Raw genomic sequence first — 27,567 nt, forward strand, 5'->3', positions numbered from 1 at the left:
TTGTATTTCTCCTTTTGTGAAATATCCATTCATTTGCCTATTTTTGAGTTGTTAGAACATTTTATCTATGAATATATTTTCCCCCTTTTCTTGTTTACTTCTAAAGTTTTATTTTATTTTCTACCCCCAGGAGCTTGAAAGTTTTATGTAGATAGTTATATTTATCCCTCTTTTACTTTACGATTAATTTCTCAGTTTATACCCTTCTCCATTCTGAGGTCAGATATCATGTGTATTTTTTACTTTCTGTTATGTGTATCCGTGTGTTTAACATTGCACCCTTGAGTTGTAATTTATTTTGATGTATATTTTCATAAGGAATCTAATCCAAATAGTTAACTAATAAGTCCCAGCACTATTTTAAAAGTAAACATTCCTTTCTTGGTTGATTTCAAATGCCAGCTTTATGAAATAAATTATTTATGTATTAGGTCTGGTTCTAGGTTCTTTACGAAGCTTCCGATAGTGTTACTGGGAGTCCAGGAAATGGCTTGCCCTGGCGTATTACTGCTCAGATAATAAACTGTGATTAACAGGGGTTTATTAAAACAACCAATTTGAAAACGTAAGAGAATGATTTTGTTGGCTTGCTTGGCCTTAATTTGGGGTTGTGATGACTAAACTTTTTAAATCTTGTTTTTGAGCACCTCTCAAAGGATGCGCAATCGTCACCCAGTTGCGAGTTGGCTCCGAAGGGCAGTCTAAGGAACTCCCTTCCCACAAGTCTCCACACACCCATTTCCCTCCGGTCCCAGCTAATTTAAGAAGCCGTCAGGTGATGAGTGGGTGTGCGCGATAGAGGCTGGAGAGGACCGAGAATCAGTACCCGGATGTGTCCCCACTGCCTCGGTCGGCTGTGCCTGTCTGGGGCAGAAGCTAGGAGGGGCTCTCATAACCATTCTTGAGACTTAAAAGCACGGTTTTCTTTCCCGGCAAAATGCCTAGTGTGTACAGATAGGTGCTGAGAAGCTCCTCCTCTGCCGGTTGCCGCATTCCAACCGCGGATTGGGTTTGCGCGCTTGTGCGGGGAAGAAGGCGCGGGAAGAGTGGGCCCCAAAAGGCCTCAGGATAAGCCTCTCGCCCGGGCATGCTCTCCGGGCCCGCCAGGGGGCAGCAGAGACAGGGACTGCGGTGGAAGGACATAGGAACCCTCGCAGGACAGAGGATCAGACCGCGTGGCCTGCCTCGCGATTCTGGCTTGCTTTACGACTTTCGACAGGTTGCTTTGCGGCTCTTCTCCCTTTCCGACTTGGTTTACGCCCCTCGTCCTGTCCGTAGGCCCTCCCTGCGGCTCTTTCGGTCTGGACCTTCTTCCCAGGGTACCTTGCACTTCCTTCCCAGCCTCCTTTGCGTGGCCCTCTCTAAACCCTCCCTGCGACGTTTAGCGCGCAGAGATCCTTACGTGCACCGCGCGCTTCCCGTGGCGCGTAAGTGGGGAGGGGCGGCCAGGTGGCGGCGCCGCTGCGGGGCCACTGGGCCCTGGGCCCTCGGAGCCCGAGCGGAGCGCTCGGCGACAGTGGGACTGGCCTCGCGGGTCCCGAGCACGGAGGCCGGCCCGCAGCGGACAGTCGGGGTGGAGGGCCGGGGCTGCAGCGGCTGCTGTGGAGGGGCGCGGGGCCGACACCCCGGCGGCCGTGGGAGCGGGGCGTCGGCACCTGGGCCGGGGGGAAGGGATTACCTATTTCAAAGGAACTTGGCGCTCTGTTTCTGGATCTTTTTTAAAAATTGAGATAATTCATGTGCAATTAAATCCATCTAAAGCGAACTGTTGAGGGGCTTTTAGTATGTTCACAGGCTGTGCATCCGTCGCCCTTACCTAGTTCCGAGGCATTTCTCACGCCAGAGGGAAACGGCTCAGTAGCAAACTCTTCTTCCCACGTTCCCTGCCCGGCCCGCCTCGTCTGCCTTTTGATTCTATGATTTTGCCAATTCCAGTAACTTCACGTAAGCGGACTCACGGTATTTGACCTTTTGTGTCTGGTTTACTTCACTGAGCATGTTTTCAAGGCTCATCCACGCTGTAGCCTGTGTCAAAATGCCACTCCTTTTTATGGCTGAATAATGAATGATATTCCACTATAGGGATGCACCACATTTTGTTTCTCCATGAGTTGATGGGCATTTGGGTTGGCACTTTTAGCTTCCTGGCTTTCTGAGGCAAAATTTAAAACGAATTTTCCATAATTCAGCATTTAACTGGGGTTGAGTGAAGTGTTTCATTGGGCTCAAATTCTCAGTTCCGCACACATCAGACGGCTGAGTACCGGGCACTGAGCGGGCAAATGTATGCACAGTGTCAGCAGAGGCCCTGCTCTGTCGTGTGTAGGAGTTGAGTGGGTGAAAAATACAACTGAGATAGCAGTGGGTGAGAATTTTTACCTTAAAAAAAGAAACCAGAACAGGCGATCCTCATTCATGAAGTGTGTATTTGGGAATTTCACTCGCTAAAATTCTTCGTAATCCATAAACCAGTACCAGCACTTTGAAGCATGACGAAAATGGGAGTTGCCCCTCCTTGTTTCAGTACTCTGCCCTGAGCGAGTTGTGGGTATATTTAGTGCCACGTTTTTCTCATTTTTATTTTGGTGTTGGTGATTTCACTGTGTGAAATGGCCACCAAGCATAGTGCTGTCCAGTGTTCCAAGTACTGTGGTGCACCTCAGAAAAGACGAGCTTTTAGATAAGCTTCCCTCAGGTATCAGCCATAGTGCTGTTGGCTGTGAGTTCATTGTTAATGAATCAACAGTTTACATTAAATAATGCGGCTTATTTAAAGAAACAACACAAAAAAACACATAACACGGTTAAGTATTGACTGGTGGTCAGAAATGTTGGGGCCAGAGGCTGTCAGGAACGTAACCCTGTATTTCTCCTAGGAGCAAATTCACTATTCATGGTGACTTTATAGAACGATCATGACCAAAGAGAATGGACTGTATAACCAATTTAATTTTCAATGGCAGAGCGCCTCATGTGGATATTTCTCAGTCTCTGTTAACTTTTACCATTCTTACACTTAAGGCATTCATTTTTAATACTGTACTGACAGTTTCAAAGTGGAGAGAAGCTAAAATAAAGCTAAATGCTCTTTATATCATTGCTGGGTGGGAACTATGTTAAGTGCTGGGGATTCAGTAATTAGTATATGGCCTCTGTTCTCGAATGGCTGCATGTGGATTATAGTACGATGTGTGTTTTGACATATGACTAAAATGCTATGGGAATATAGGATTAATTCTGTTCAGAGTGTAATAAGGTGCTTAAGGCTTCAAAGAGGAGATGACATTTTGAGATCTGTTCTTTTTTACTTAAAACATTTTTTTCTACTCTTGCTAATTTTTCTTGAAGTCCCACAAACATAGCAGCATGGACATAAATGAAAGTAAAGAAAAAAACTTGATATCCATTCTGCTGTTTTAGATTCTCACTATCAGAACCTTAACTCAGCACAGTCCTGTCAGTCATGCCTCCTGTAATACATATCCAGAGTCCATCCTTTCTCTACATATCCATGATCTTTGTTGAGCCTTTATCATTTCTTCTGTAGACTGTTGTAATACAGACTAATTGATCTTTCCCAGCATTCACTGTTGACAGAAAGCTTTCTGAGGCATAAATATAATCTTATCATTCTCAGTTTAAAATTTCCTTTGCTCTGCCATGGTTTACAAACTAGTTTCAAGCTTTTTAAGGTGGCTTATATTACTCTGCATGAGCATGCCTTCTGTCTTTAGTAAAGATAAGAGGTCAGAGAAAGGGGGAAATTTCCTTTATAACAAGCTTCATTACCTTTTACTCCCTCCTTTCTCCCTCCACATATAATTAGAAATACTTTTAGGTGATAAGGAAATGGATAAGAAGAAAAACATTTTTGCCAATCTTGCTTACCTTCTTACCTGCTGGATTCAACCATTTCTTGCTCACAGCCACTACTCTAATTCAAGCTCTTTTCCTTTATGCCCACAAGTCTTTTTTTGATCATAGAATTTTATTTTTCTGGGAGAATACCTATCAGAAGAATTCTTGGGTCATATGACATTCTTATTTTCCAAAGAAATCAGATTAATCTCCAATATTACAAAACTGTAAAGCTTCTAGAAAATGTAGAAGAACATCTTCCTGGCCTTGGGCTGTGCAAAGATTTCTTAGACAAGACTCAGAGAGCAATAACCACTAAAAAGAAAAAAAATGTTATTACATCAAAGTTTAAAACTTCTCATCAAAGACAAATCTGAGAAAACAAGTAGGCAGGAACAGACACCTGTCTGACAGAGGACTGATATCCTAGGTATATAAACACCATTAGGGTTCAAGGCCTGGGAATAATCCTCTGTGGTCTGCTCTACCCTCTGGACACATGTCTCCACCTTAGAGTCATTCTTCTGTTTCAGGTAGGTATGGTAGCCTGTGTTTACAGCGGATAAGTTTTATCAGCCTGTTACCTGCCAACAGTGTATGAGAGGTCTACTTGCTTCACATTCTTGCTAGCTTTTGGTGTTGTTAGTCCTATTTTTAGCTATTCTGGTGGGTATGGAGTGGTATGTCATTATTATTTTAACTTTAATCCTTGAATACTAATGAAGGTGAACATTTTTTCCTGTGAAATTTGTTTATCTTCCTAATTTTTAAGTGCCTGCTCAAATCTTTTGCCCATTTCAAATTGGGTTTAGTCTTTTTATTATTGAGTTGTAGGAGTTCTTTCTATATGCTTTCTATATCTGGATATCAGTCCTTTGTGATTGCCTGTTCATTAGAGTTGTTTTTGATAAGTAAAACTTTACATTTTGATGTAGGCAGAGTTGCCACTTTTTTCCTTTATAGTTGCTGCTTTCCTAGTCTTGTCTGTGAAATCTTGGCCACCTACAGGTTGTTAGGATATACATCTGTGTTTTCTTCTGGAGATTTTATTGTTGTAGCTTTACATTGAGGCCTATGATCCATCTCTAGTTTTTGTGAATGTTGTGAAAAGTACTTAGTGAAAATATTTCCTCATATAGATACCCCGTTGTTCCAGCAGCAGCTGTGGAAAATGCCGGTATACTGCATCATTACCTTTGCAATTCAGAATACTGTGTAAAAATGATGGTTGATTTCTGGGCTCTTTTTTCTGTTCCATTGAGCAATCCTTTTGTCAGTACCAAACTATTTTAATTACTGTAGTTTTATAGTAAGTCTTGAGGTCACGTCGTGTAGGTCCTTCAATTTTGTTGTCTTTCAAGATTGATTTGGAGAGTCTAGGTCCTTTGCACTTTTCATGTAAGTATTAGAACCACCTTATCAGTTTCTACAAAAATGTCTGGTAGGATTATGACTGGGATGGCACTCAATCTGTAGATCAGTTTGGGAAATTAATATTTTAAAGAATTGAGTCTTCAAATATATGAACCCAGTATAGCTCCCTTCTTGTTTTTAATTTCTTTTAGTACCGTTTGTAGTTTACAGTGCAGAGGTTTTACGCATCTTTTGTTAAATTTATTCCTGAGTGTGTTTCTTTAACTGTTGTGAGATGGAGCTATCATTTTTATTGTTACTACTTATAGGATGTGCCATTTTTCCTATAACTGCTATTAAGATTTTATCCATTTTTGGTTTCCAGCAGTTTGCCCACAGTGTGTCTAGGTGTGATTTACTTTGTATTATTCTACTTGAGGTTTGATGACCTTAAATCCATAAATTTATGTCTGTCTCCCAATTTAGGAAATTTTGGTCAACTTTAAAAAAAATGTCTTTTTCTGTTCCATTCTCTTTAATCTCTTCTTTTGGGATTCAGCTTTATGTGTTCGTTGGCAAGGGTGTGAAGCAACTATATATCCTATAAGACCGTAAGGCTTTCATTATTTTCAGTGTTTTTTTCCTCCTCCTCAGACTGTATAATTTCTCTCGGTCTATTTTAAAGTTCACTGATTCTTTCTTTAATCTCTAATTTTGTATTTTGTGAGCAGGATTGACAGATGATTTACGAGATTCACTGGCCAAAATTAAGTATAAGTGTAGTGAGTGTGGTTTATCAGAAGGCTTCTTGGGGGTGGGTGGTGTTGTATGTCCTTTGACTTTTAAATTTTCTCTTGTCTAGCAGGATCCTGACTTTCTCCTCTTTGTCCTGCACAGCACTGTTTCAGAGGACATCCGTCATTCCTTCGCGCACTCTCGTGCCCAGAAACACTGACTTCCAGGCCGCCTCAGCAGCCCAGCGCACCCTGAGTGTGCTTGAGTCTCTCTTCCTGGCCCTCTGTGACTGACCACAGCTCTGTCAGGCTCCTACTCCGTGGGGGCCGCCGCCTCCTTTCCCAGGGAGTGAGTCAGTGCTGCCTTAGGCCCCCCACCTCCTCTTCTCTTCTTCGGGGTCCTGCCTTGCTCTCCTTAAAGATTTGGGATGAGAGTTTTGAGAAATATCTCCACCAGAATTTGATGTTAATTTTTTTCTTCTTTAGGCAATGGGAAGTTGTAGTAGTTTCAGTCTTTTAATTACTTTGGAAGATATGTGATACTGTTTTATTCGTTCCTCTTGTGGCCTGTATAGTTTTGGAGGATGTACTGGATAGTTGGGTTTATGTAGCTGCCATAACCTTGGCTAGGTAGGAAGGCTTTCCTAATATTTTACTTTGAAAAATTTGAAGTCTTCAGAAAAGTTATACAATAAGTGCCTGTATATCCTTCACCTAGATTCATAAATTTGTTAATTTACTTTGTCTAGTTCTTTCCCTCTTTATACACACAAACACATTTTATTAATTGAATGATTTCAGTGGCAGAAAACATGGCCCTTAAACCACTACTTCGTCATGTATCGCTTTGTACCAAGAGCTAGTCTCCTGCACAGTCACACCCCAAAAGTTAAGCAGCAATGTACCACCATCATCTGATATGCAGTCCGTTGTCAGGTGTCCCCAGTTCATGGCTTTTTTTCCTTCTCTCAGACCCCAGCAAGGGCCACCTCGGGGTCTCAGCATTGAGTTGTCTCTTTAGGTTCCTTCAACCCAGAAGGTTTCACTTGCCTTTGTGTTTGTTTCGTTTCGGTTTTTGAGACATTGCCATTGAGTCCAGGCCCTGTAGATTTGAACTTACCTGATTGTTTCCCATTATTAAAGTCATGATTAGGTTGGTAGAAATACAGCTTCAGTGATGTGACCTTCTCAGTGCATTCACCAGGGAGCACGTGATGTGACTCTTATTGGTGACAGTATGTTTGCTGACCTCATTAAGGTGGTTATCTGCCAGATTTCTCCGTTGGAAAGGTATCCTCTGCGCCCCCTACATTTTCCCTCCAAGTGCAAGTAGTTTATTTGGGAGATGACGCCAGGACATACTGGTAGAGGAGAGGGAAAGTGAGATGGGAAAGAAAAGGCAGGTAACAAAGGGTGCAAAGTCAGGCCAGTTCCATCTGGGCAGGAAACCAAACCTCATTCCACTGGGGACCTCTGGAGCCAATGTACAACTCACAGCTCAGCCTTACCACACAGAAGGGGGAAGAACTCCAGGGTCTTAAACACCAACTCTTTTCACCTACTGTTAGAGGACTGCTCCAGGGGTATCAATTCTCTGGCATGTCCGGCTTTACAGAAACAAATGGGCCCAGGCTGCCAAAGCAAGCCTTCAGCTGAAGAGATGCAGATGCTGGCATTTGGAAGTCCAGCCAAGTGCACTGTGTTTTAAGAGTTGAAGGGATAATTAGCAGAGCATCTGTAGTGTCTGTTTGACCTGAGTACCCCAGAACCTACAGCTTCAGACAAAAACTTATTTGTGATTATTTTTTCAGGAAATGAATTATAGGAAGCAGAAGTGAGGGAAATGGGAATTGAGGAGAGAAGGGGCATTAAGTCAGTTCAAGGGTACATATTCAGATTGGCCACCCCTTGGTAACAAGTACAGCTGATGGCTTGACCTCCTAAAGCTGTCTCCTGGGAGGATGTACAAGGCCTGCATCCCAGGGCAGTCCACCCGAAGGGAGGAAGGAGAGGGATTCACCCCTCCACTTCTGTGTCCCACTGGTAGAGCTTGTTGCCCCGCAGCACCAGTTATTCCTCCAAGTTTTCAGATTGTGCATGTGTGGGCATCACGTGGGTCTCACCTAAAAGACAAGAGGGAAGCCAAGGTGGGAGGCAAGAGGCACGAGCAGGAAGTAAGGGGCCATGGGTTGTGCCCATGTGCAGTCAGACCTCATGCATGTTGGGACCACATAAGGCAGACAGGGTGGAAAAGGTGGTCAGGGCCTCAGAGTCAGGCAAGGCCAAGAAGATTTGAGATGCCACGTAAGATATGCCTGATATATTTGGATCCTACTCTTAACAGATATGCACATACACACGCACATAATACACATACATAAACAGACAAAAGCTATCTTGCTGGTGGGGGGGATTCAGCCAAATTTTAGTTCTTCCTCTGTTTTTATGGTATATGTCTAAAACTTTCTAAAATATTTTAATTTTATAATGGAAAAACTGTTGTGGACAGTTTTAGAAAGGGAGGCAGAGCAGTAAGTATTTTTTTTATGAAGTAGAAACTGGTAAAAAAAAATGATTCCATGTTTCACTTTATGGGCAGAGACAGGATTATTCTTTTCTTTACTAAAAGGTTGAATCTTTTAAGAATTGTTTAGAAAAGTGGCAACAGGTTGCTTTTTAAATGTGAGAGGTGTAGCTCATGCCTCATAAAATTAGTTTCTCAAGAATTAAAAAATATACTTCATTTATATAGCCTGCATTATGAGTGTCTTTCATTCACTCATCTATTCATTCATTTAACTACTCAACAAACACTTCCCTTCCTGACCCCCTGCTATGTGCAAGGTGTCCTCGTAATCACTGGGGGGTGCAAAGGAGAACATTAGTAATCACCAAATGTTGGAATGCTTCTATTTCCTAGCCTCCATTGCAGTTCGGTTTGGGGCCATGTGATAAGTTCTGTCCAGTGAACTGTGACCACAGGTGATCACTATCACTTCTGGCCTGCAGCTGCTCTGAACTGCTGTGACCACTTTGGCTCTTTCTACCCCTGCAGTAATGACCTTGGAGGTCACATGTGCTAGGTCACACAGCTACCATGTGCACTGGATCTTGCCTGAATGAGCTGTAAACCTTTATTGTGTTAAGCGGTTCCCCCTCCCTTTTTTTATTATGATGAAATACACATAAAAGTTTTCATTTTAACCATTTTTAAGTGTGTAGTTCAGTGGCATTAAGTTAGCTCTATTATCTTTGTTTTTATTCAGTAACTGGACAGGTGCTCATTTGAGGCTTTGTGAATATCCTGTTACCCAACTTTTTAGTATTCAATGATTAATCTTGCTAGATGCTATTATCACATCATTTTAGTAGGACAAACTTATGAGGTTGACCTTTTTTTTTTTTTTTTTTTTTAATAATTATTTTTTATTGAAGGGTAGTTGACGCACAGTATTACATTACATTAGTTTCAAGTGTACAACACAGTGGTAGAACATTTATATACATAATTCTAGGTTCCAGCTATCACCCTACCAAGCTGTTACAATATCTTGACTTTATTCCTTATGCTATACATTACATCCCGGTTACTTATTTATTTTACCATTGGAAGTCTGTCCTTTTTTTTTTTTTTTTGTGAGGGCATCTCTCATATTTATTGATCAAATGGTTGTTAACGACAATAAAATTCTGTATAGGGGAGTCAATGCTCAATGCACAATCATTAATCCACCCCAAGCCTAATTTTCGTCAGTCTCCAATCTTCTGAGGCATAACAAACAAGTTCTTACATGGAGAACAAATTCTTACATAATGAATAAGTTACATAGTGAACAGTACAAGGGCAGTCATCACAGAAACTTTCGGTTTTGCTCATGCATTATGAACTCTAAACAGTCAGTTCAAATATGAATACTCATTTGGTTTTTATACTTGATTTATATGTGGATACCACATTTCTCTCTTTATTATTATTATTTTTAATAAAATGCTGAAGTGGTAGGTAGATACAAGATAAAGGTAGAAAACATAGTTTAGTGTTGTAAGAGAGCAAATGTAGATGATCAGGTGTGTGCCTCTAGACTATGTGTTAATCCAAGCTAGACCAGGGCAATAAAACATCCATGTATGCAGAAGATTTCTCTCAGAATAGGGGGGGTGAGGTTCTAAGCCTCACCTCTGTTGATCCCCAATTTCTCACCTGATGGCCCCCCTGCGACTGTGCCTGTCTTAGGTTGTTCCTCCCTTGAGGAATCTTACCCATCTCTGGCTAACCAGTCATCTTCCGGGGCCATACAGGGAAATGTGAAGTTGGTAAGTGAGAGGGAAGCCTTATTGTTTGAAAAGGTTAGCTTTTTACTTCTTTGCATATTTATGCCCTGTGGCTTCTATGCCCAGCATTTGTCTTGAGGTATCTTTACCACTTGGAGGAGTTATGATACTCGGTAAATTTGATATGAGGCACGAATTCTATTTAAGGGTTGTAATTAGGAAGGAAGAAGAAAAGCTATAGAAGTAGCAGACGGAAGAAAACATGGGAAGATTGATTATTTCTTTGACATATCTTCTTGTAGAGTAACTTCAGCATGTATAGGTTTTAAGCTACTACTTAAATTGCGCACACACATTAACATAATAGGAGTATAGTTACATAACCAAAGCATATCTGTAATTACCAGCCATCTCCAGTGAAACCAAGAAAACCATTAAGGCACCTTAGGCATTTGTGAAAACTTATCTATGATATGGTGGATATTGTCCAACTGAACTTGAACAGTCTGAGAGAAATCAGACAAATTAAAACAACGCATTCCTGGGGACTGTTCACATGCCATATGTTCTTTTAACAGTAAATAGTCTGTAGTTGTAAGAGTTTGGAGCACTACAATTTGCACTTCTCCAAATTCTTGGTTGAGTTCCAACAGTATAGATCCAGTCAAATTTGTTGTTTTACTGTATGCACAGGCCAGCTTAGATATCTCCTTCCTCATTCCCATGGCAAGTCCAGGAACTGGTGGGATGAGTGCATCTACAGCTGTAGCAGTGCGTGGATCTTTGTTGGGGTTTTTTGATGATCATCTTCTGGCATGAGTCTTCCTGAGAGTGCAGATGTTGGAAGTTATGAGGTTGATCTTATTAATATACCCTTTTACAGATAAAGAAATTGGGGCATAGAGGGGTTAAGTAATTGGCCGATTTAGGTAACTTCCCTTGTGGAGCAGAATATTGAGCCACATATGACTCTAAAATTCAAAGTATATTTTATAGCAGTGGTCAGCACAGTATGGCCTGTGGGCCAAGACTGCCACCTCTGCTATAATGAAGTTTTACTGGGACACAGGCGTGCTAATGTCTTACATCTGTGTTTGTTTATATCTGTGGCTGCTTCATGTAAATGTCGAAGCTGAGTAGGGAGAGACCATATGTCCTGCTCAATCTAAAGTATTTCCTATCTGGCCCTTTACAGAAGAAGTTTGCCAACTCCTGCTTTATAAGATAGGTAGTTACATTTTTTTGTTTTTATTTTTATATGGTAGATATTTACATTTTGTTTTTATTTTTATTAAAATAATATATGTACATACTTGAAAAATGAAATAGTGCTAAAAGCTGTGTTTTGAAAAAGGAGACCCCTGCTGTGTTATCCTATACCCCAGCACCACTCCTCAGAGGCAGGTGTGTGTCATTCTTTTAACCATCTTTTCCAGCGTTCACACTTACATTCTAAATAATGTCCTTATCCCACAATTTCTTGATTAAACAATTTTAGACACGAATGATTGACTTATCCTACTTTTCAGTGCTGGATTATAATAATTTATCACTCTTAGCTGAAATGTAATGTTTTATGATCATTTAAATAGTTCTCTACATCTTCATCATAATATATATAAGAAAATAAACATGAACTTAACAATAACTAACATTTATTTAGTACTTCCTATGTGCCAGGCACTATTCTAATGCAATTTTCATGCTGTATCACATTTAATCTTTTCAGAACCTCAAGGAAATATAGGTACTATTATTACCTTCATGTTTCTAGATGAGAAAAATCATTTAGAGAAATGACATGACATGATTTTTTCCCTTGGTGAAGCATGTAGCTGGTGACAGAGCCAAAACTGGCTCATAGTACTTGTGCTCTAAAGCATCATGTTGCAGTGGTCTGTGGAGAGGCATACCACTTGACATTCATAGATTTGTAGTGCCCTTACTAGGTAACAGACTTACAACATGTAAGTTTGCTGAGGCACAGCTTTGAGGCCGGGGAGAGGGGGTCAGGCTGTGGGTCAGCCGGGGCCGGTGCTTCTGTGAGGGTCATCGATCCTCTGATGGTCTGTAAATTTGCAAGGTCTCAGTCCACGGCACTGGCTCTCAGACTTGAGTTTGCGTCAGAATCACCTGGCGGGTTTGGTCAACAACTGATTTCTGGGTCTCACCTCTAGTTTCTGATTTCTCAGGTTTTGGGCATGGCCTGAGAATTTGCATTTCTAATAGGTGATGCTGTTAGAGGCCAGCATCTAACTGGGATACAGAGGCATACCAGTCCCCAGGAGATGCCAGTGCTGCCAGGAACCCACTGGTCTAATGCTCTCTTCTTCCCGAGTGATAGGGGCCCTCTGTGTTTCTTCCTTTTGCTCTTGAATTGTTTTCTGTCTGTAAGTCCTCACCCTCCAACTAGCTTGTTAGCTCCTGGAAAGCAGTTGAGTTTCTGTGGCTTACATTGCTTTTTTGACTCCTAAGGCCAGGGTCCTCTCGCTCATGTGGAAGTCAGCAATAAGTTCATTGCTCTCCCTTGATGTTTCTGTAATTTTGACTTTTTCATTTATGAACATTATAATACATTCTCATTGTAAAAATCCTTGAGTAGCACCCATTACCCTAGCAAAACTGCTAGCAGAATGGTGGAAGCAGGCCCTCAAGGCTTTCCAGGGGCTTGTAGGGTAGGAGCTCGGCCCTGAGGAACAGGCCTTCGTTGGGGCGGTTCACATGTGTGTGAATAAGGTGACTGGCAGCATGTTGCATGTGGTCGCTTTGACCAGAGTTTCAGTAGAGTCTCTTGCCTTTTACCTTTAGCATTCTTTGAGATTTTCTTCTAATCTTCTGTTTATGTAGAGGTCAGCCAGAATGAACATGTTTGCGACTGAGGAAACAATTCTTGGAGGCCGTAACAGCCGGCCCTCAGCTGCTGGTGGCGACTCCGTGCTGTGCTTTGGACAGGTAACTGGTTTTCATATCCAGAAAGAAGTGGGCTGTAGAGCACTGCTTGTGTGTAAGCTATTTATTGTTACGATTTTTCCTTAGAAGCATTATTTGGGAGTCTTTGATGCTTTTTGGGACTTTTGGGACTTTAGCATCAAAATAAGGGCATTTTGGGACTTTAGCATCAAAAGACTAATAGTACTGGGGATTACATTTAGACTTTAATTTCATGTATTGTTTGGGTCAGTTACAAATTCATATGCTCTAATATTCAAAGTAAAATGGAGACTATGTGTGAAAAGTCTGTCTCCTATCACTGTGACATTTCACCCAGGTCTCCTTTCTGGAGGCATCCAAAGTTTTTGTTGTCATATTCTTTGTAGAGATATTCTGTATATATAAAAGATGTTCTTGCTTTGTCCACCCAAATTCTGTCTTTTTTACCAGAGGTCTGTTTCTGAGTTACTTATTTCATTTAAATAGGGCAGGTGGGAAGCTATGGAGGGAAATCATCAGAGCAAGTAGTAGTGATGTATCTGTGTGCAGGGCTGGGGGGGAGTTGAGTGGGAGAGGGGCTCACACTGTGGACAAGCACTGTCCCTGGCCCTTTGCCTGCGTACACATCATACACAGACTGGAAGGCGCAAGGCTTTATTCCCTGGTTCTGGCTTGAGGAAATTTTGTCAGGATGGTAGTAACATCTGAGGCAGTGGTTCTCAAAATGTGGTCCAGTGATCCTGGGGGTCCCCAAGACCTTTTCAGAGTCTGTGAAGTGAAAATTAATTTCATAATAATAACTAAAGTACTGCCTGCTTTTTCACTCTCTCTTATGAGTGAATGATGGAGTTTTCCAGAGACTGCATGGCATGTGATGATGTCATTGCTCTGATGGCTAATAGAATATGTGCCTGAAGTTTGCCAGTTTTAATTTCTAATATTGGTAGACATAACCCACATGGACAAAAGCTCTGAGTGTCTCAATACTTTTTAAGAGTGCAAAGGATTCTGGAGACCAAAAAACCTGGAGACTTGGTGATGTAAGGAAAGGCAGAAATGTGGATTTGGTTTTCCTTTCTGGATTGTAGTACCGGTACACAGCAGAAGAGTACCAGGCCATCCAGAGTGCTCTGAGGCAGAGGCTGGGCCCGGAATACATAAGTAGCCGCGTGGCTGGAGGAGGCCAGAAGGTAGGAGAGTTTATGCCTGAAAGGTGGAGGCTGGCTACTCGGATGACCTTGCCAGCTTCTTCTCTGGGTCCTTGTGGAGTCACAGGGCCTTTTGTTCACTGTTCCTGGGTGTTTGCTAGTGTCTGTGGGAGGGGAAGGGGTCCCTCTTTCATTGCCATCTGAGTGACCCAAGCATTGTCTTGAGACTTCCATGCCAGCCGTCTTAGGAATTCTGCACTTTCTTTTCAAAATGTTTCTTTTGCCATTTGCTTCTGATTTTAAGGTCTGAGTATGCTTTTAGTTTTCTATAATATGTCAACCTGAGAATTGTACTTTTTTGGAAACTGAGTTTTGGAAACTGAGGTGAATGGCTATTCTCCCCGCAGACAGAATATTAGTTCTAACTGGCTCCTTCTGGAAGATCTTTGAAATAAGTTCACTGAGAATTTCTCTGGAATATTTAAGGGGAGTTTTGCCAAAAAAGGTGGTAAGGAATGAATTAAGTAAATTTGGATCCACATTTAAGTGTGATAAGGAGTTTTAACAAGACTTTTTTTTTTCTTTACTTATTTTTCCAGGTGTGTTACATTGAGGGTCACAGGGTAATTAATCTGGCCAATGAGATGTTTGGTTACAACGGCTGGGCACACTCTGTCACACAGCAGAATGTGGGTGAGTGTGTTTCCTGGCAGTGGTGACATCTTCCTTTCCCTACTTTGTCTAATTTCTGATATGAGGCTGCAGGGCAGGAACACTTGGCTGCCAGAAGGAGAAAGATGGGTGAGGCATCCTCTTCACCTGGTTCTCTTTCCCACTCCTAGATTTTGTTGACTTTAACAATGGCAAGTTCTACGTGGGAGTCTGTGCATTTGTGAGAGTCCAGTTAAAGGTGAGGGTGTAAGAGGTCTGCTGCCTCCAAGGCTTGGGCGGGTGGTGAGAGAGCGTGGGCAGGTGGGGATGTCTGTTGCCTGTGCCCAGCCAGGCTGGGGCGCTGGCCTCATTCCCTTAGGATGGTGGTGCTCAGACATTCTAGGCGTGTGTCCCTAGAAGAAATTTGAAAAACTTTCTCTCACACATTTTTAAGTTAACACCTAAAAGCTTCCCACATAAATATAAATACAGGTATCCCTCACATTCCAAAAGTTTGCCTCATGTCATTCGCTTTACAAAAGGCCCACATTAGTACCTGTTTTTGCTGATGGGAAAGAAATCTGATGAGGATTTTCACTTCTACAAAAGCAAAAAGCGAAAATAGCATTCACCATTTGTTGTCAGCAGTCATCATGAAGACAGTGGGCAGGCCAGGTAGGAAGAGGCCCCAGCCTCCTTTCTGGGGAGCCACACTCAGCACCTCAGCATTGGGCACCCAGAGCTTTGAACTGGGTCTGTGAGCATCTGCGCTCTTATCCCGATTTAGTTGGTGCCTCTCTTAGCAAGGTGTGTCTCAAGGGATCAGAAAAGCCAGAGAGGTTATTTTTTAGACTTGGAAACACTCGAAAATACCTCTGTATAAATGAATGGTAACCACATCTTTGCTTTACACTGTTAAGGTTTATGAAAGGTTTGTAGGAAAGCTCCACTTGGGGATGGATGGTGGGGAAGGCATGCAGTGGCAAAGGTGTGTTTTCTGGCACATTGTACAATTTGACATTCTAAAGTAAATCTGTTACCTCTTTTTAAAAGTACCAATGCATTCTAAATAAAGATAATTAAATATTGTCATCCATTTAAAAAATACCTGAGCAAGCTCTTTGGTTTGAGCAAGCTTTTCTTAAATCACCAGAAATTTTACATGGTTTCTTCTGGATCTCATATTTCCATTCCGTTTACTCTTTGGCTCTTATCCTAACATATGTTTATGATCGAAATCTTTTATTAATAACCTTATCTATCTCTGCCTCTTTGTGTGTGTGTATAAAAATAAACTTTTTTGGTAAATTTCCAGTGATCTTAAGGCTCTAAATATTAAAAAATTTCTTTTGAGTTACTATTACAGGTATTAACAAACAGTTGACAACATAACTACATCAAGATTTTTATACTTAATAGAAATAAAATTTATGGAAAAGGAATTCCTTTTTTGAAAGTGCATTTTTTAATGAGGTGGATAAAACCGTTTTTTTCTTTCAGCCCGTTTATATGCCCGTAACTTAATATTACTTAGTCTTAGATAGAATATCCAGCATTAAGTCTATTCTGACTTATTTTTGTAAATAGTACTGAAAAGCCTTATTTACGTAGATAAATAGGAATGGAGACAGTTTTGTTGTAGTGCCATTCATTTCTTTGAATGCTTTCTGAGTTATATTCCAAAAATCACAGAGTGCTATCATCAAACATTATATTCAGTTCTCTACCAGCTAACAACTTGATTAGGCCCACCTTCACTTTTGGCAAAAGCCAAGAAACGGATACCACCTGACTTGCAAAAGGATTTGCTCTCCAGTCATTAGAGTCTTTTAAATACAGTATTTCAAGTGTTCCTTTTGTTTGGTGTCCCAAAGGTTTTTATATCTTGGGGTGATGCATCTTAGTAAGATTTGGAGTGGGATAGATATATGCCTTTTTGTGTAGAAGAGGAAGTGGGAAGACAGTTGTCTCGAGGCACATTTCCAGGCAGATCGGGTCTAGCAAATAGTCCTGGCTATTGATGCTCTTAGAGCTGCATGCCCACTGGCTCTGTCGCATGGCCCTGGGCTGGATGTGCCCAGTTTGAACATGACTGCTTGAGGGGAAGGAAGGCTGTGCAGCTTTTCATGTGAGACCTTGACCTCCTCCTCCACCAGGATGGTTCCTACCATGAAGATGTGGGCTATGGTGTGAGTGAGGGCCTCAGGTCAAAAGCCTTGTCTTTGGAGAAGGCCAGGAAGGAGGCAGTGACAGATGGGCTGAAGCGAGCACTGAGGTAAGCACACGGTTTGGAGTCTGACCTGCTTCATTTCAGCTCTTGTTTCAGAGCTGTTTGGTTTTGTTTTTTTTGAAAAGGTAGCATGTTCACATGGTTCAAAATCAAAATAGCATCTGTCTCACTTCTGCCCGTGTCCCTGGCTGCCCTGCTTCCCTTGTCTCTTGTATTTTCCCAGTGCTCCTTTAGGTTTAGGCCTCCCCTTTTGGGGAACAAGTGGTAGGATTCTAGTCTGTTTTGTAATTGATTTCTCATACCCAACCTCTGCTCATTAATGTATCGTGGAGATCTGTCCACATGAGCACATAGATAGCGTCCTCATTCTCTTTAATACAACCAAACAGTTCTTTATTAGGGGTGTGCAGCAGAGTTAATTTAGGTACATAGAGCAAGGTTTTTAACCTTTAACCAAAGGCCATAGATGCCTTTTAGAATTGAAATGAATTGAATCATCATAAAAATACATGTATGAACATGCACCAAAAACTTGCAATCCCATAGCCTTTGGGGAGCCTTCATAGCTCAAGTAAAGAACATGAGTCCTGGAGGATTGTGTGAGCCCACCATTACTTGGCAACTGGAGCACTCCTTGGAAAAAAATCCCTGCTCTGAATTTGAGCCCCATGTCTAGGAGGTGGCTAATGGGGCTTTGAGAATGGGTTCCTGCTCTTTCCATACTCACTTCCTCTCCTGGAGGGCAGGGGTTTTGGCTGCTATGGCCACTGCTGTATTCTCAGAACCTAACATGGTGCGGGAACATGGTGATGCTCAGTAAATATTTTGGAATGTATATGAGGGTCCATTTCTTCTGCCGCAGTTGAGAAGCAGCTTCACAAAGGTAACTGTTCTCTGATGCTCACATGTAACAATTCTTAACCTTGTCTCCCCTCCTCCTTTTTTTCTTAACCTTAGAAGTTTTGGGAATGCACTGGGAAATTGTATTCTGGACAAAGACTACCTGAGGTCACTGAGTAAGCTGCCACACCAGGTATGTTAGGAATGGCTGAATGGAGTGCAGTGCAGTGAAGCTGTAGTCCACTTGTGTTATGGGTTGAGTACTTGGGGATGGAGAGAGAAAGGAAGATACAGCAACTTAGAGGGTCTGCAACGTGTATTTGGCCTCTCTGAATATTACAGCCAGCAGAAACCAGCCAACTTACTTTACAGATGAAATTGAAGCCTAGAGAATCTGTGCTGTCTCTCTGTAGAGAGAGCTGTGGTTGGGAATGGTCTGTGGAACCTCAAGAGGAGCACATGGCTCTTGGTAGCACCTCTGTCCTTTCTTAGAAATACTCAGAACCTCATCTGTTCAGCCCACTTTTCCATATTAGCCCTGGTGTCTTTAAGGCTCCCTTCTGCCAGTGCCTCTCGCATGACTGAGCAGTTTGCCTTTGGGAAATGGAATCTGCAGTTCAGCACCCCTGGGGTTGCACTCGACCTGTGCTGGGGTGGACACAGAGTGTCCTGTTGCCTGGTGGAGTGGGGCTGCTCTCTGTGGCGTTCTCTGAGGTCACGGCAGTCAACACCCGGGGAAGATGCCCTGTCTTGTACTTGAGGGATTCTGCATTTGGTGGAGCCTCTGATAGAGGTGTGTGTCAGTTGGCATCTGTCAAATCTCCATTTCTTCCCTTTTTAAAAATTCTTTTTGTACATTATTGGAGTTAGGTTGCTAATGTCTTGTTAAGGATTTTTTACATCTATGTTCATGAGAGATGTTAGTTGTAGTTTTCCTTTTTTTATTGTGATAAAAAATCCAAATTTGCTATTTTAGCCATTTTCAAGTGCACAGCTCACCAATGAAATAGCTCTCTAGAATTTTTTAAATCTTCTGGTGCTGAAACTATATACCTGTAAAACAACTCCACCTTTCCCCTTTCTCCCAGCCCTTGGTAACCATCATTCTACTTTTTGTTTCTATGAATTTGACTACTTTAGATACCTCATGTAAGTGGGACCATGCATTTTGTCTTTGTGACTGGCTTATTGCACTTAGCATAATGTCCTCAAGGTTCATGTATTGCTTAGTATGTGTCAGAATTTCCTTCCCTTTTAAGGCTGAGTCATCCGTTGTGTGTATACATCACATTTTCTTTATCTCTTCATTCGCTGAAGGACATTTGGGTTGCTTCTCTCCCTTGGCTGTTGCGAATAGTGCCGATGTGAACCTGGGCGCACAAATACCCCTTCAAACCCCTGCCTGCAGATCTTCCGGATGTATGTCAGGAGTGGGATTGCTCAGCATACGGTAGTTCTATTTCTTACTTTTTGAGGAATGTTCATACTGTTTTCTATAATGACTGCACCATTTTGCAGTTCAGTCAACAAACAGGGAACAAGGGTTCCAATTTCTCCACATCCTTGCCACCATTTTTTATTTTCTATCTTTTTGATAGTAGCCATCCTGATGGGTGTGACACCTTATTGTGGTTTTGATTTACATTTCTCTGCTGATTAATGATCTAGGTAGTCTTTTCTTGGCCATTTGTATATCATCTTTGGATAAATGTCTATTCAAGTCACTTGCTTTTTATTTTTTTTTTATTTTTTATTTTTTATTTTTTTTTATTTTTTTATTTTTTTTATTGAAGGGTAGTTGACACACAGTATTACATTAGTTTCAGGTGTACAACACAGTGATTCAACATTTATACACATGATAATTCTAGGTACCAGCTATCACCATACCAAGTTGTTACAATATTTTGACTATATTGCTTATGCTATACATTACATCCCATTACTTATTTATTTTACAATTGGAAGTGCATGTATATATATATATATATATATATATATTTTTTTTTTTTTTGTGAGGGCATCTCTCATATTTATTGATCAAATGGTTGTTGACAACAATAAAATTCTGTATAGGGGGGTCAATGCTCAATGCACAATCATTAATCCACCCCAAGCCTAATTTTCATCAGTCTCCAATCTTTTGAAGCTTAACGAACAAGTTCTTACATGGATACAAATTCTTACATAGTGAATAAGTTACATGGTGAACATTACAGGGGCAGTCATCACAGAAGCTTTCAGTTTTGCTCATGCATTATGAACTATAAACAGTTCAAATATGAATATTCATTTGATTTTTTTTTTTTAAATAATTATTTTTTATTGAAGGGTAGTTGACGCACAGTATTACATTACATTAGTTTCAAGTGTACAACACAGTGGTAGAACATTTATATACATAATTCTAGGTTCCAGCTATCACCCTACCAAGCTGTTACAATATCTTGACTATATTCCTTATGCTATACATTACATCCCGGTTACTTATTTATTTTACCATTGGAAGTCTGTCCTTTTTTTCTTTTTTTTTTTTTTTTTGTGAGGGCATCTCTCATATTTATTGATCAAATGGTTGTTAACAACAATAAAATTCTGTATAGGGGAGTCAATGCTCAATGCACAATCATTAATCCACCCCAAGCCTAATTTTCGTCAGTCTCCAATCATCTGAGGCATAACAAACAAGTTCTTACATGGAGAACAAATTCTTACATAATGAATAAGTTACATAGTGAACAGTACAAGGGCAGTCATCACAGAAACTTTCGGTTTTGCTCATGCATTATGAACTCTAAACAGTCAGTTCAAATATGAATACTCATTTGGTTTTTATACTTGATTTATATGTGGATACCACATTTCTCTCTTTATTATTATTATTTTTAATAAAATGCTGAAGTGGTAGGTAGATACAAGATAAAGGTAGAAAACATAGTTTAGTGTTGTAAGAGAGCAAATGTAGATGATCAGGTGTGTGCCTGTAGACTATGTGTTAATCCAAGCCAGACCAGGGCAATAAGACATCCACGTATGCAGAAGATTTCTCTCAGAACGGGGGGGTGAGGTTCTAAGCCTCACCTCTGTTGATCCCCAATTTCTCACCTGATGGCCCCCCTGCGACTGTGCCTGTCTTAGGTTGTTCCTCCCTTGAGGAATCTTACCCGTCTCTGGCTAACCAGTCATCTTCCGGGGCCATACAGGGAAATGTGAAGTTGGTAAGTGAGAGAGAAGCCTTATTGTTTGAAAAAGTTAGCTTTTTACTTCTTTGCATATTTATGCCCTGTGGCTTCTATGCCCAGCATTTGTCTTGAGTCACTTGCTTTTTAAATTGGGCTATTTGATTTTTTTTGTTCAGCATGTAGGAGGTCTTCATGTATTTCTGTTTTTAAGTTTGTTGTCACCTCTATCCATTCATCTTGGCTGTTTGCATTCCCATGATAATTAGTGATGTCAAGCACCTTTTTATGTACCAGATAACTGTTTGTATGACTTCTTTGGAACAATATGCATTCAGTTCTTATGTCCATTTTTAAATCAGATTGATTGTTTTTTTGCTATTGAATCATATCAGTTCTTTATATATTTTAGATATTAACCTGTATTAGTTTTATCATTTGCAAATATTTTCTCCCATTTGGTATGTTGCCTTTTGGTTGTGTTTATGGTGTCCTTCACTGTGCAGAACTTTTTGGTTTGATGTTGTCCCACTTGTTTGTTTTTGCTTTTGTTTGCCCTTACTTTGGTGTCAAATCCAAAAAATTATCACCAAGACCACTGTTAAGGAGCTACTAGGAGTTTTATGGTTTCAGGACTAATGTTCAAGTCTGTACTCTATTTGGAGTTAATTTTTATGTATGGTCTTAGTGATCCAGTTTTATTCTTTTGCATGTGGCTGCCCCAACATAATTTATTGAAGAGTGTCCTTGCTCACTATAATCTTGCCTCCTTGTCATAAATTAGTGGGTGGGTTTATTTTCATGTTCTGTATGTTTTCAGGTATCAATACTGTAGTGATTTGATTACTATAGCTTTGTAATATAGTTTGAAATCGGGGTGCATGATGCCTTTAACTTTGTTTTTCTTTCTCAAGAATGCTTTGGCTATTAGGAGTCTTTTGTGATTCCATACAAATTTTGATTGGAATGCCATTGGAATTTTGGTAAGGACTGTTTTGAGTCTATAGATTGCTTTGGGTGGTATGGACATTTTAACAATATTAATTTGAGCAGGAAATATCTTTCCATTTATTTATTTATTTATTTATTTATTTTATTTTTTATTTATTTATTTGGTAGATAATTATTTTTTATTGAAGGGTAGTTGACACACAGTCTTACATTACATTAGTTTCAGGTGTACAACATAGTGATTCAACATTTATATACATGATAATTCTAGGTACCAGCTATCACCATACCAAGTTGTTACAATATTTTGACTATATTCCTTATGCTATACATTACATCCCGGTTACTTATTTATTTTACAATTGGAAGTGTGTACTTTTTTTGTTTGTTTGTTTGTTTGTGAGGGCCTCTCTCATATTTATTGATCAAATGGTTGTTAACAACAATAAAATTCTGTATAGGGGAGTCAATGCTCAATGCACAATCATTAATCCACCCCAAGCCTAATTTTCGTCAGTCTCCAATCTTCCTTTCCATTTATTTTTATCTTCTTAAATTTCTTTTATCAGTGTTTTAAAATTTTCAGAGTAAAGGTTGTTCACCTTCCTCGTTAAATTTATTCTTGGGTATTTTTTTCTTTTTGATGCAATTGCAAATAGGATAGTCTTAATTTCTCTTTCTGATAGTTTGTTTTTAGAGTATTGTCTTTGACTTTTGACAGTTTGATTGTAATGTATCTTGGTGTGAGCTTCTTTGGATTTATCCTAAATGTGTTTTTTTGTATGGCTTCTTGAATTTTATGTCTACTTACCTCAGATTTTGGAAGTTTTTAGCCATTATTTCTGAAAATAATATCTACCTCATTCTCTTTTCCTGACACTCTTTTAATGAGTAGTATAAGTGTTCTATAAATCCCTTAAGGTCTTTATTTTTGTTCAATCTTTCTTCTTTTTGCTTCTCTGACTAGATACTTAAATGACCTGTTTTCAATTTGGCTGATTCTTTCTTCTGCCTGATGAAGTCTTCAGTAGAAGCCCTCTAATCAGCTTTTCAGCTCTTGTATTTTTGAGCTCCAGAATTTGTTTTTTTGTAGTTTGTTTTTGTTGATCTTCTCATTTGGTGATGCATCATTTTCATGATTTCATTTAACTATCTATTTGTCTTCTTTTTTAGCACAGTGAGATCTTTACTACAGTTATTTTAAATTCTTTGTCAGGCAGCTCATAGATCTGCATTTCTTTAGGGTCGATTTTTGTTTTATTTTGTTCCTTTGCTTGGGCCATGTTTCAGGTTTCCCTTATATGTCTTGTGATCTTCTGCTGAGATCTGGGCATTCGAAAAACAACTATCCCTCCCAGTCTCTAAGTATGGGCTTTGTGCAGGGGAAGACTTTTACCTGTCAGCCCAACTGGAGGGTTCTAGGACCTCTCAACATTTTTATGATTTTCTTTGCTTCCTGGCATCTGACTGCAGAACTGTTTCTCTGATGTGCTTTGGTGCTCATCTCTGTGTTTAGTGGCTTTCAAGCTCTGCTGCCCGTCGTCTCAGTGTTCTGAGTCAGGTGAGACAGAAACTAATGACTTGGGCAGGCCCGATGAGCCAGAACGTTGGACGCACAGTCCACTCTTGTGCTTCCCTCCTGCAGAAGCAGCTTCAGTATGGGAAGGTTCTTCTCGGTTGTGTTGCTCTGTGCCAGGTAGGGGCAGGCACATGGTTTTTCTTGGTTTTATGTTGGCCTGAGAACTGTAGCTTCTCAACTGGTCATTAGAGTTCTTACAAAGTATTCTACTCTGTATATTGTTGTTCACTTGGTGTCTGTAGGGAAAGGAGAGCCTGGAGTTTCTTAGTCTACTATTCTGCTGACATCATACTCCATTTCTTTTTTTACTTTATTTTCTTAAATTAATTTTTAAAATGAAGTACAACACATACACAGGAAACTGCATAAATGATAATGGCATAGCCTCATGAATATTTAGAAATGAATTTATTTAAATAAATTTATTTACAAGTAGATATGTTTAACAGCTATTGACTCCTAGGTAGGAAATACAACATTACCAGGACTCCTGAACCCCATTTTGCCCCCTCCATACACTACCTTGACTTTTCCTTTTCAAAAGTAATTACTGTCCTGACTTCTCTATTCTGATTGCCAGCCTCAGAGATATTTTTTCCTGTTTTAAACTTTATATAAGTGGAAATATAGTTATGCTTTATAAAAAAATCATTCAGGCAGAGAGAGAAAAAAGGATCTCTAGGAATGAAAGATGGCAGCATGACAGGTGAGACAGAGACCTCCTCCTAAAACCACATAAAATACAAAAATATAATTAATACAACTAATCCTGAAAGAGCAATAGGAAAGAAGGCTGCACCTGGAGGAAAGAACAGACCTCATGAAACAGGGTAACGTACCAAAGCTGTGAGCCGGTGGGGCCCAAGCCCTTTCCCCACCCCAGCTCACCAGTGGGAGGAAGAGAAACAGAGCGGGGAGGGAGTGGAGGCCTGGGACGCTCTGGGGGCACAAACCTACATTGCATGGTACTCTGGTGATTAGTGGGTATGGAAAGCTAAGACAGGCAGAATATCTGGAGAGATGGAGATTCCAGCTGCTTGTGGAAAACAGGGATCCATATCTGGCTGAGCAGGGCGGGCAGTCTGAGAGACTTCCTAACTACAAGAGGGCTGCTAAAGGGACAAGGATTGCACAGAGCTTACTGCTCAGGAGAAAGGACAGGGAGACAAAATTGTCCGGGTGCACTCTGCCCAGCAGGTTAAACAATCTTAAGGCGCTCCATCCCCCTGGCTGGCTATGCTGCTCCAAGGCCCCACACCGTGATATGCAGCTTGCTGCGCCTTCCTCCCAGCTAGTCTCTGCACCTAGCTCGCAAACTGGCAACCTCTGCCTTGGCATCAGGCAAGCCAGAGGGAAGCCCCGTCTATGGCAGCTACAAACACAAAGCATAGAGGCTTATACCTGTGTGTTCACCCACTGGTTCTGGCAGTGGAGACAGGCATAGCAGGCGGGAAGCAGGGAACATGACTTTCCTCCCCGCAAGGACCAACACCGCTCCCCTGTGACCCCTGACATTGCTCCTGGGGCTGAGCAGCCCCAGAGAGTAGAGCTTCTGGATACTAGAGGATATCACATATCACAGACAAATATGAAATGTCAAAGGAACCTGGTTCAAAGCAAAATCTCAACACCAGAGAAAGGCACAAGTGAGACTGAATTAATAAATATTCCTGACAGAGTTTTCAAAATAAAAATCATAAACATGCTCATGGAGGTACAGAAAAATATTCAAGAACTCAGGAGTGAATTTAGGACAGAGATCCAATCATTGAAGAGCACAATGGCGGGTATTAAAAGCAGATTAGATACAGTGGAGGAGACAATAAATGAAACAGAAACTAGGGATGAGGAATACAAAGAAGCTGAGGCAGAGAGAGAAAAAAGGATCTCTAGGAATGAAAGAATATTGAGAGAACTGTGTAACCAGTCCAAACAGAACAATACTCATATTATAGTGGTTCCAGAAGAAGAAGAGAGAGAAAAAGGAATAGAAAGTATCTTTGAAGAAGTAATTGCTGAAAACTTACCAATCTGAGGAAAGAGACAGTCTCTCAGGCTATGGAGGTGCACAGATCTCCCAACACAAGGGACCCAAGGAGGACAACACCAAGACATAAAAATTAAAATGGCAAAGATAAAGGATAAGGACAGACTATTAAAAGCAGCCAGAGAGAGAAATAAGATCACATACAAAGGAAAACCCATCAGGCTATCATCAGACTTCTCAGCAGAAACCTTACAGGCCAGAAAGGAGTGGCATGATGTACTTAATGCAATGAAGCAGAAGGGCCTCGAGCCAAGAATTATCATTTAAATTTGAAGGAGGAATTAAACAATTTTCAGATAAGCAAAAGTTGAGAGAATTTAGCTCCCACAAACCATCTCTATAGTGTATTTTGGAGGGACTACTATAAATGGAAGTGTTTCTAAGGTTAAATAGCTGTCACCAGAGATAATAAAAAGGAATAGACAAGGAGTACAGAATATGATACCTAGTATATAAAGAATAGAGGAAGAAAAAAAGGAGGGGAAAAAAAAAGAGAACCTTTATATTGTGTTTGTAATAGCATACTGAGTTAAATTAGACTCTTAGATAGTAAGGATGTTACCCTTGAACCTTTGGTAACCACGAATCTAAAGCCTGAACAGCAGTAAGTACATACCTGTCAATAATACCCCTAAATGTAAATGGTCTGAATGCACCAATCAAAAGACATAGAGTCATTGAATGGATAAAAAAACAAGACCCAAATATATGCTGCCTAGAAGAGACTCACTTCAAACCGAAAGACATAACACAGACTAAACGTGAAGGGAAGGAAAAAGATATTTCATGCAACTAATAGGGAGAAAAAAGCAGGTGTTGCAGTAGTAGTATCAGTCAAAATAGACTTTAAAACAAAGAAAGTCACAAGAGACAAAGATGGACATTACATAATGATAAATGGGTCAATCCAACAAGAGGATATAACCATTATAAATATATATGCACCCAGTGCAGGAGCACCAACATATGTGAAACAAATACTAACAGAATTAAAAGGGGAAATAGAATGCAGTGCATTCATTTTAGGAGACTTCAACACTCCACTCACTCCAAAGGACAGATCAACCAGACAGAAAATAAGTAATGAGACAGAGGCATTGGACAACACATTAGAACATATGGACCTAACAGACATCTACAGAACACTCCACCCAAAAGCAGCAGGATGCACATTCTTCTCAAGTGCACATGGAACATTTTCAAGAATAGATCACATACTAGGCCACAAAAAGAGCCTCAGTAAATTTAAAAAAATTGAAATTGTACAAACCAGCTTCTCAGACCACAAAGGTATGAAACTAGAAATAAATTATGCAAAGAAAACAAAAAAGCCTACAAACATATGGTGGCTTAACAACATGCTTCTAAATAACCAATGGATCAATGACCAAATAAAAACAGATCAAGCAATATATGGAAAAAATGACAACAATAATTCAACACTGCAAAATCTGTGGGATGCAACGAAGGCAGTGCTAAGAGGGAAGTATATTGCAATACAGGCCTACCTCAGGAAAGAAGAACAGTCAGATATGAACTGTCTAAATTCACAACTAATGAAACTAGAAAAAGAAGAATAAATGAGGCCCAAAGTCAGTAGAAGGAGGGATATAATAAAGATGAGAGCAAAACTAAATAAAACCAAGAAGAATAAAACAATAGAAAGAATCAAAGAAAGCAGGAGCTGGTTCTTCAAGAAAATAAACAAAATATACAAACCCCTGGGCAGACTTATCAAGAAAAAAAGAGAGTCTACACACATAAACAGAATCAGAAATGAGAAAGGAAGTCTAA

The 27,567-nt window shown here is 40.4% G+C and overlaps 1 protein-coding gene across 11 annotated transcripts in view; it reads left to right on the plus strand.

The window, feature by feature from the left end:
- Positions 1 to 732: 732 nt before the first annotated feature.
- The window catches only part of RAD52 (RAD52 homolog, DNA repair protein), a 37,677-nt gene continuing 10,842 nt past the window's right edge, over positions 733 to 27,567 (plus strand). For 2 of the 11 annotated variants that reach the window (XM_057491353.1, XM_036907630.2), the window contains exons 1-7: positions 733 to 832; positions 13,067 to 13,169; positions 14,237 to 14,338; positions 14,896 to 14,989; positions 15,139 to 15,206; positions 17,104 to 17,222; positions 18,135 to 18,210. In XM_057491353.1, coding sequence (XP_057347336.1) covers positions 831 to 832; positions 13,067 to 13,169; positions 14,237 to 14,338; positions 14,896 to 14,989; positions 15,139 to 15,206; positions 17,104 to 17,222; positions 18,135 to 18,210 — 564 coding nt within the window. In that variant the 5' untranslated portion in view covers positions 733 to 830. The other 9 variants (XM_036907637.2, XM_036907657.2, XM_036907666.2 and 6 more) reach the window with 9 other exon arrangements.

Source organism: Manis pentadactyla, chromosome 14 (genome assembly GCF_030020395.1).
Source record: "Manis pentadactyla isolate mManPen7 chromosome 14, mManPen7.hap1, whole genome shotgun sequence".
NCBI classification, from domain to species: Eukaryota; Metazoa; Chordata; class Mammalia; order Pholidota; family Manidae; genus Manis; species Manis pentadactyla.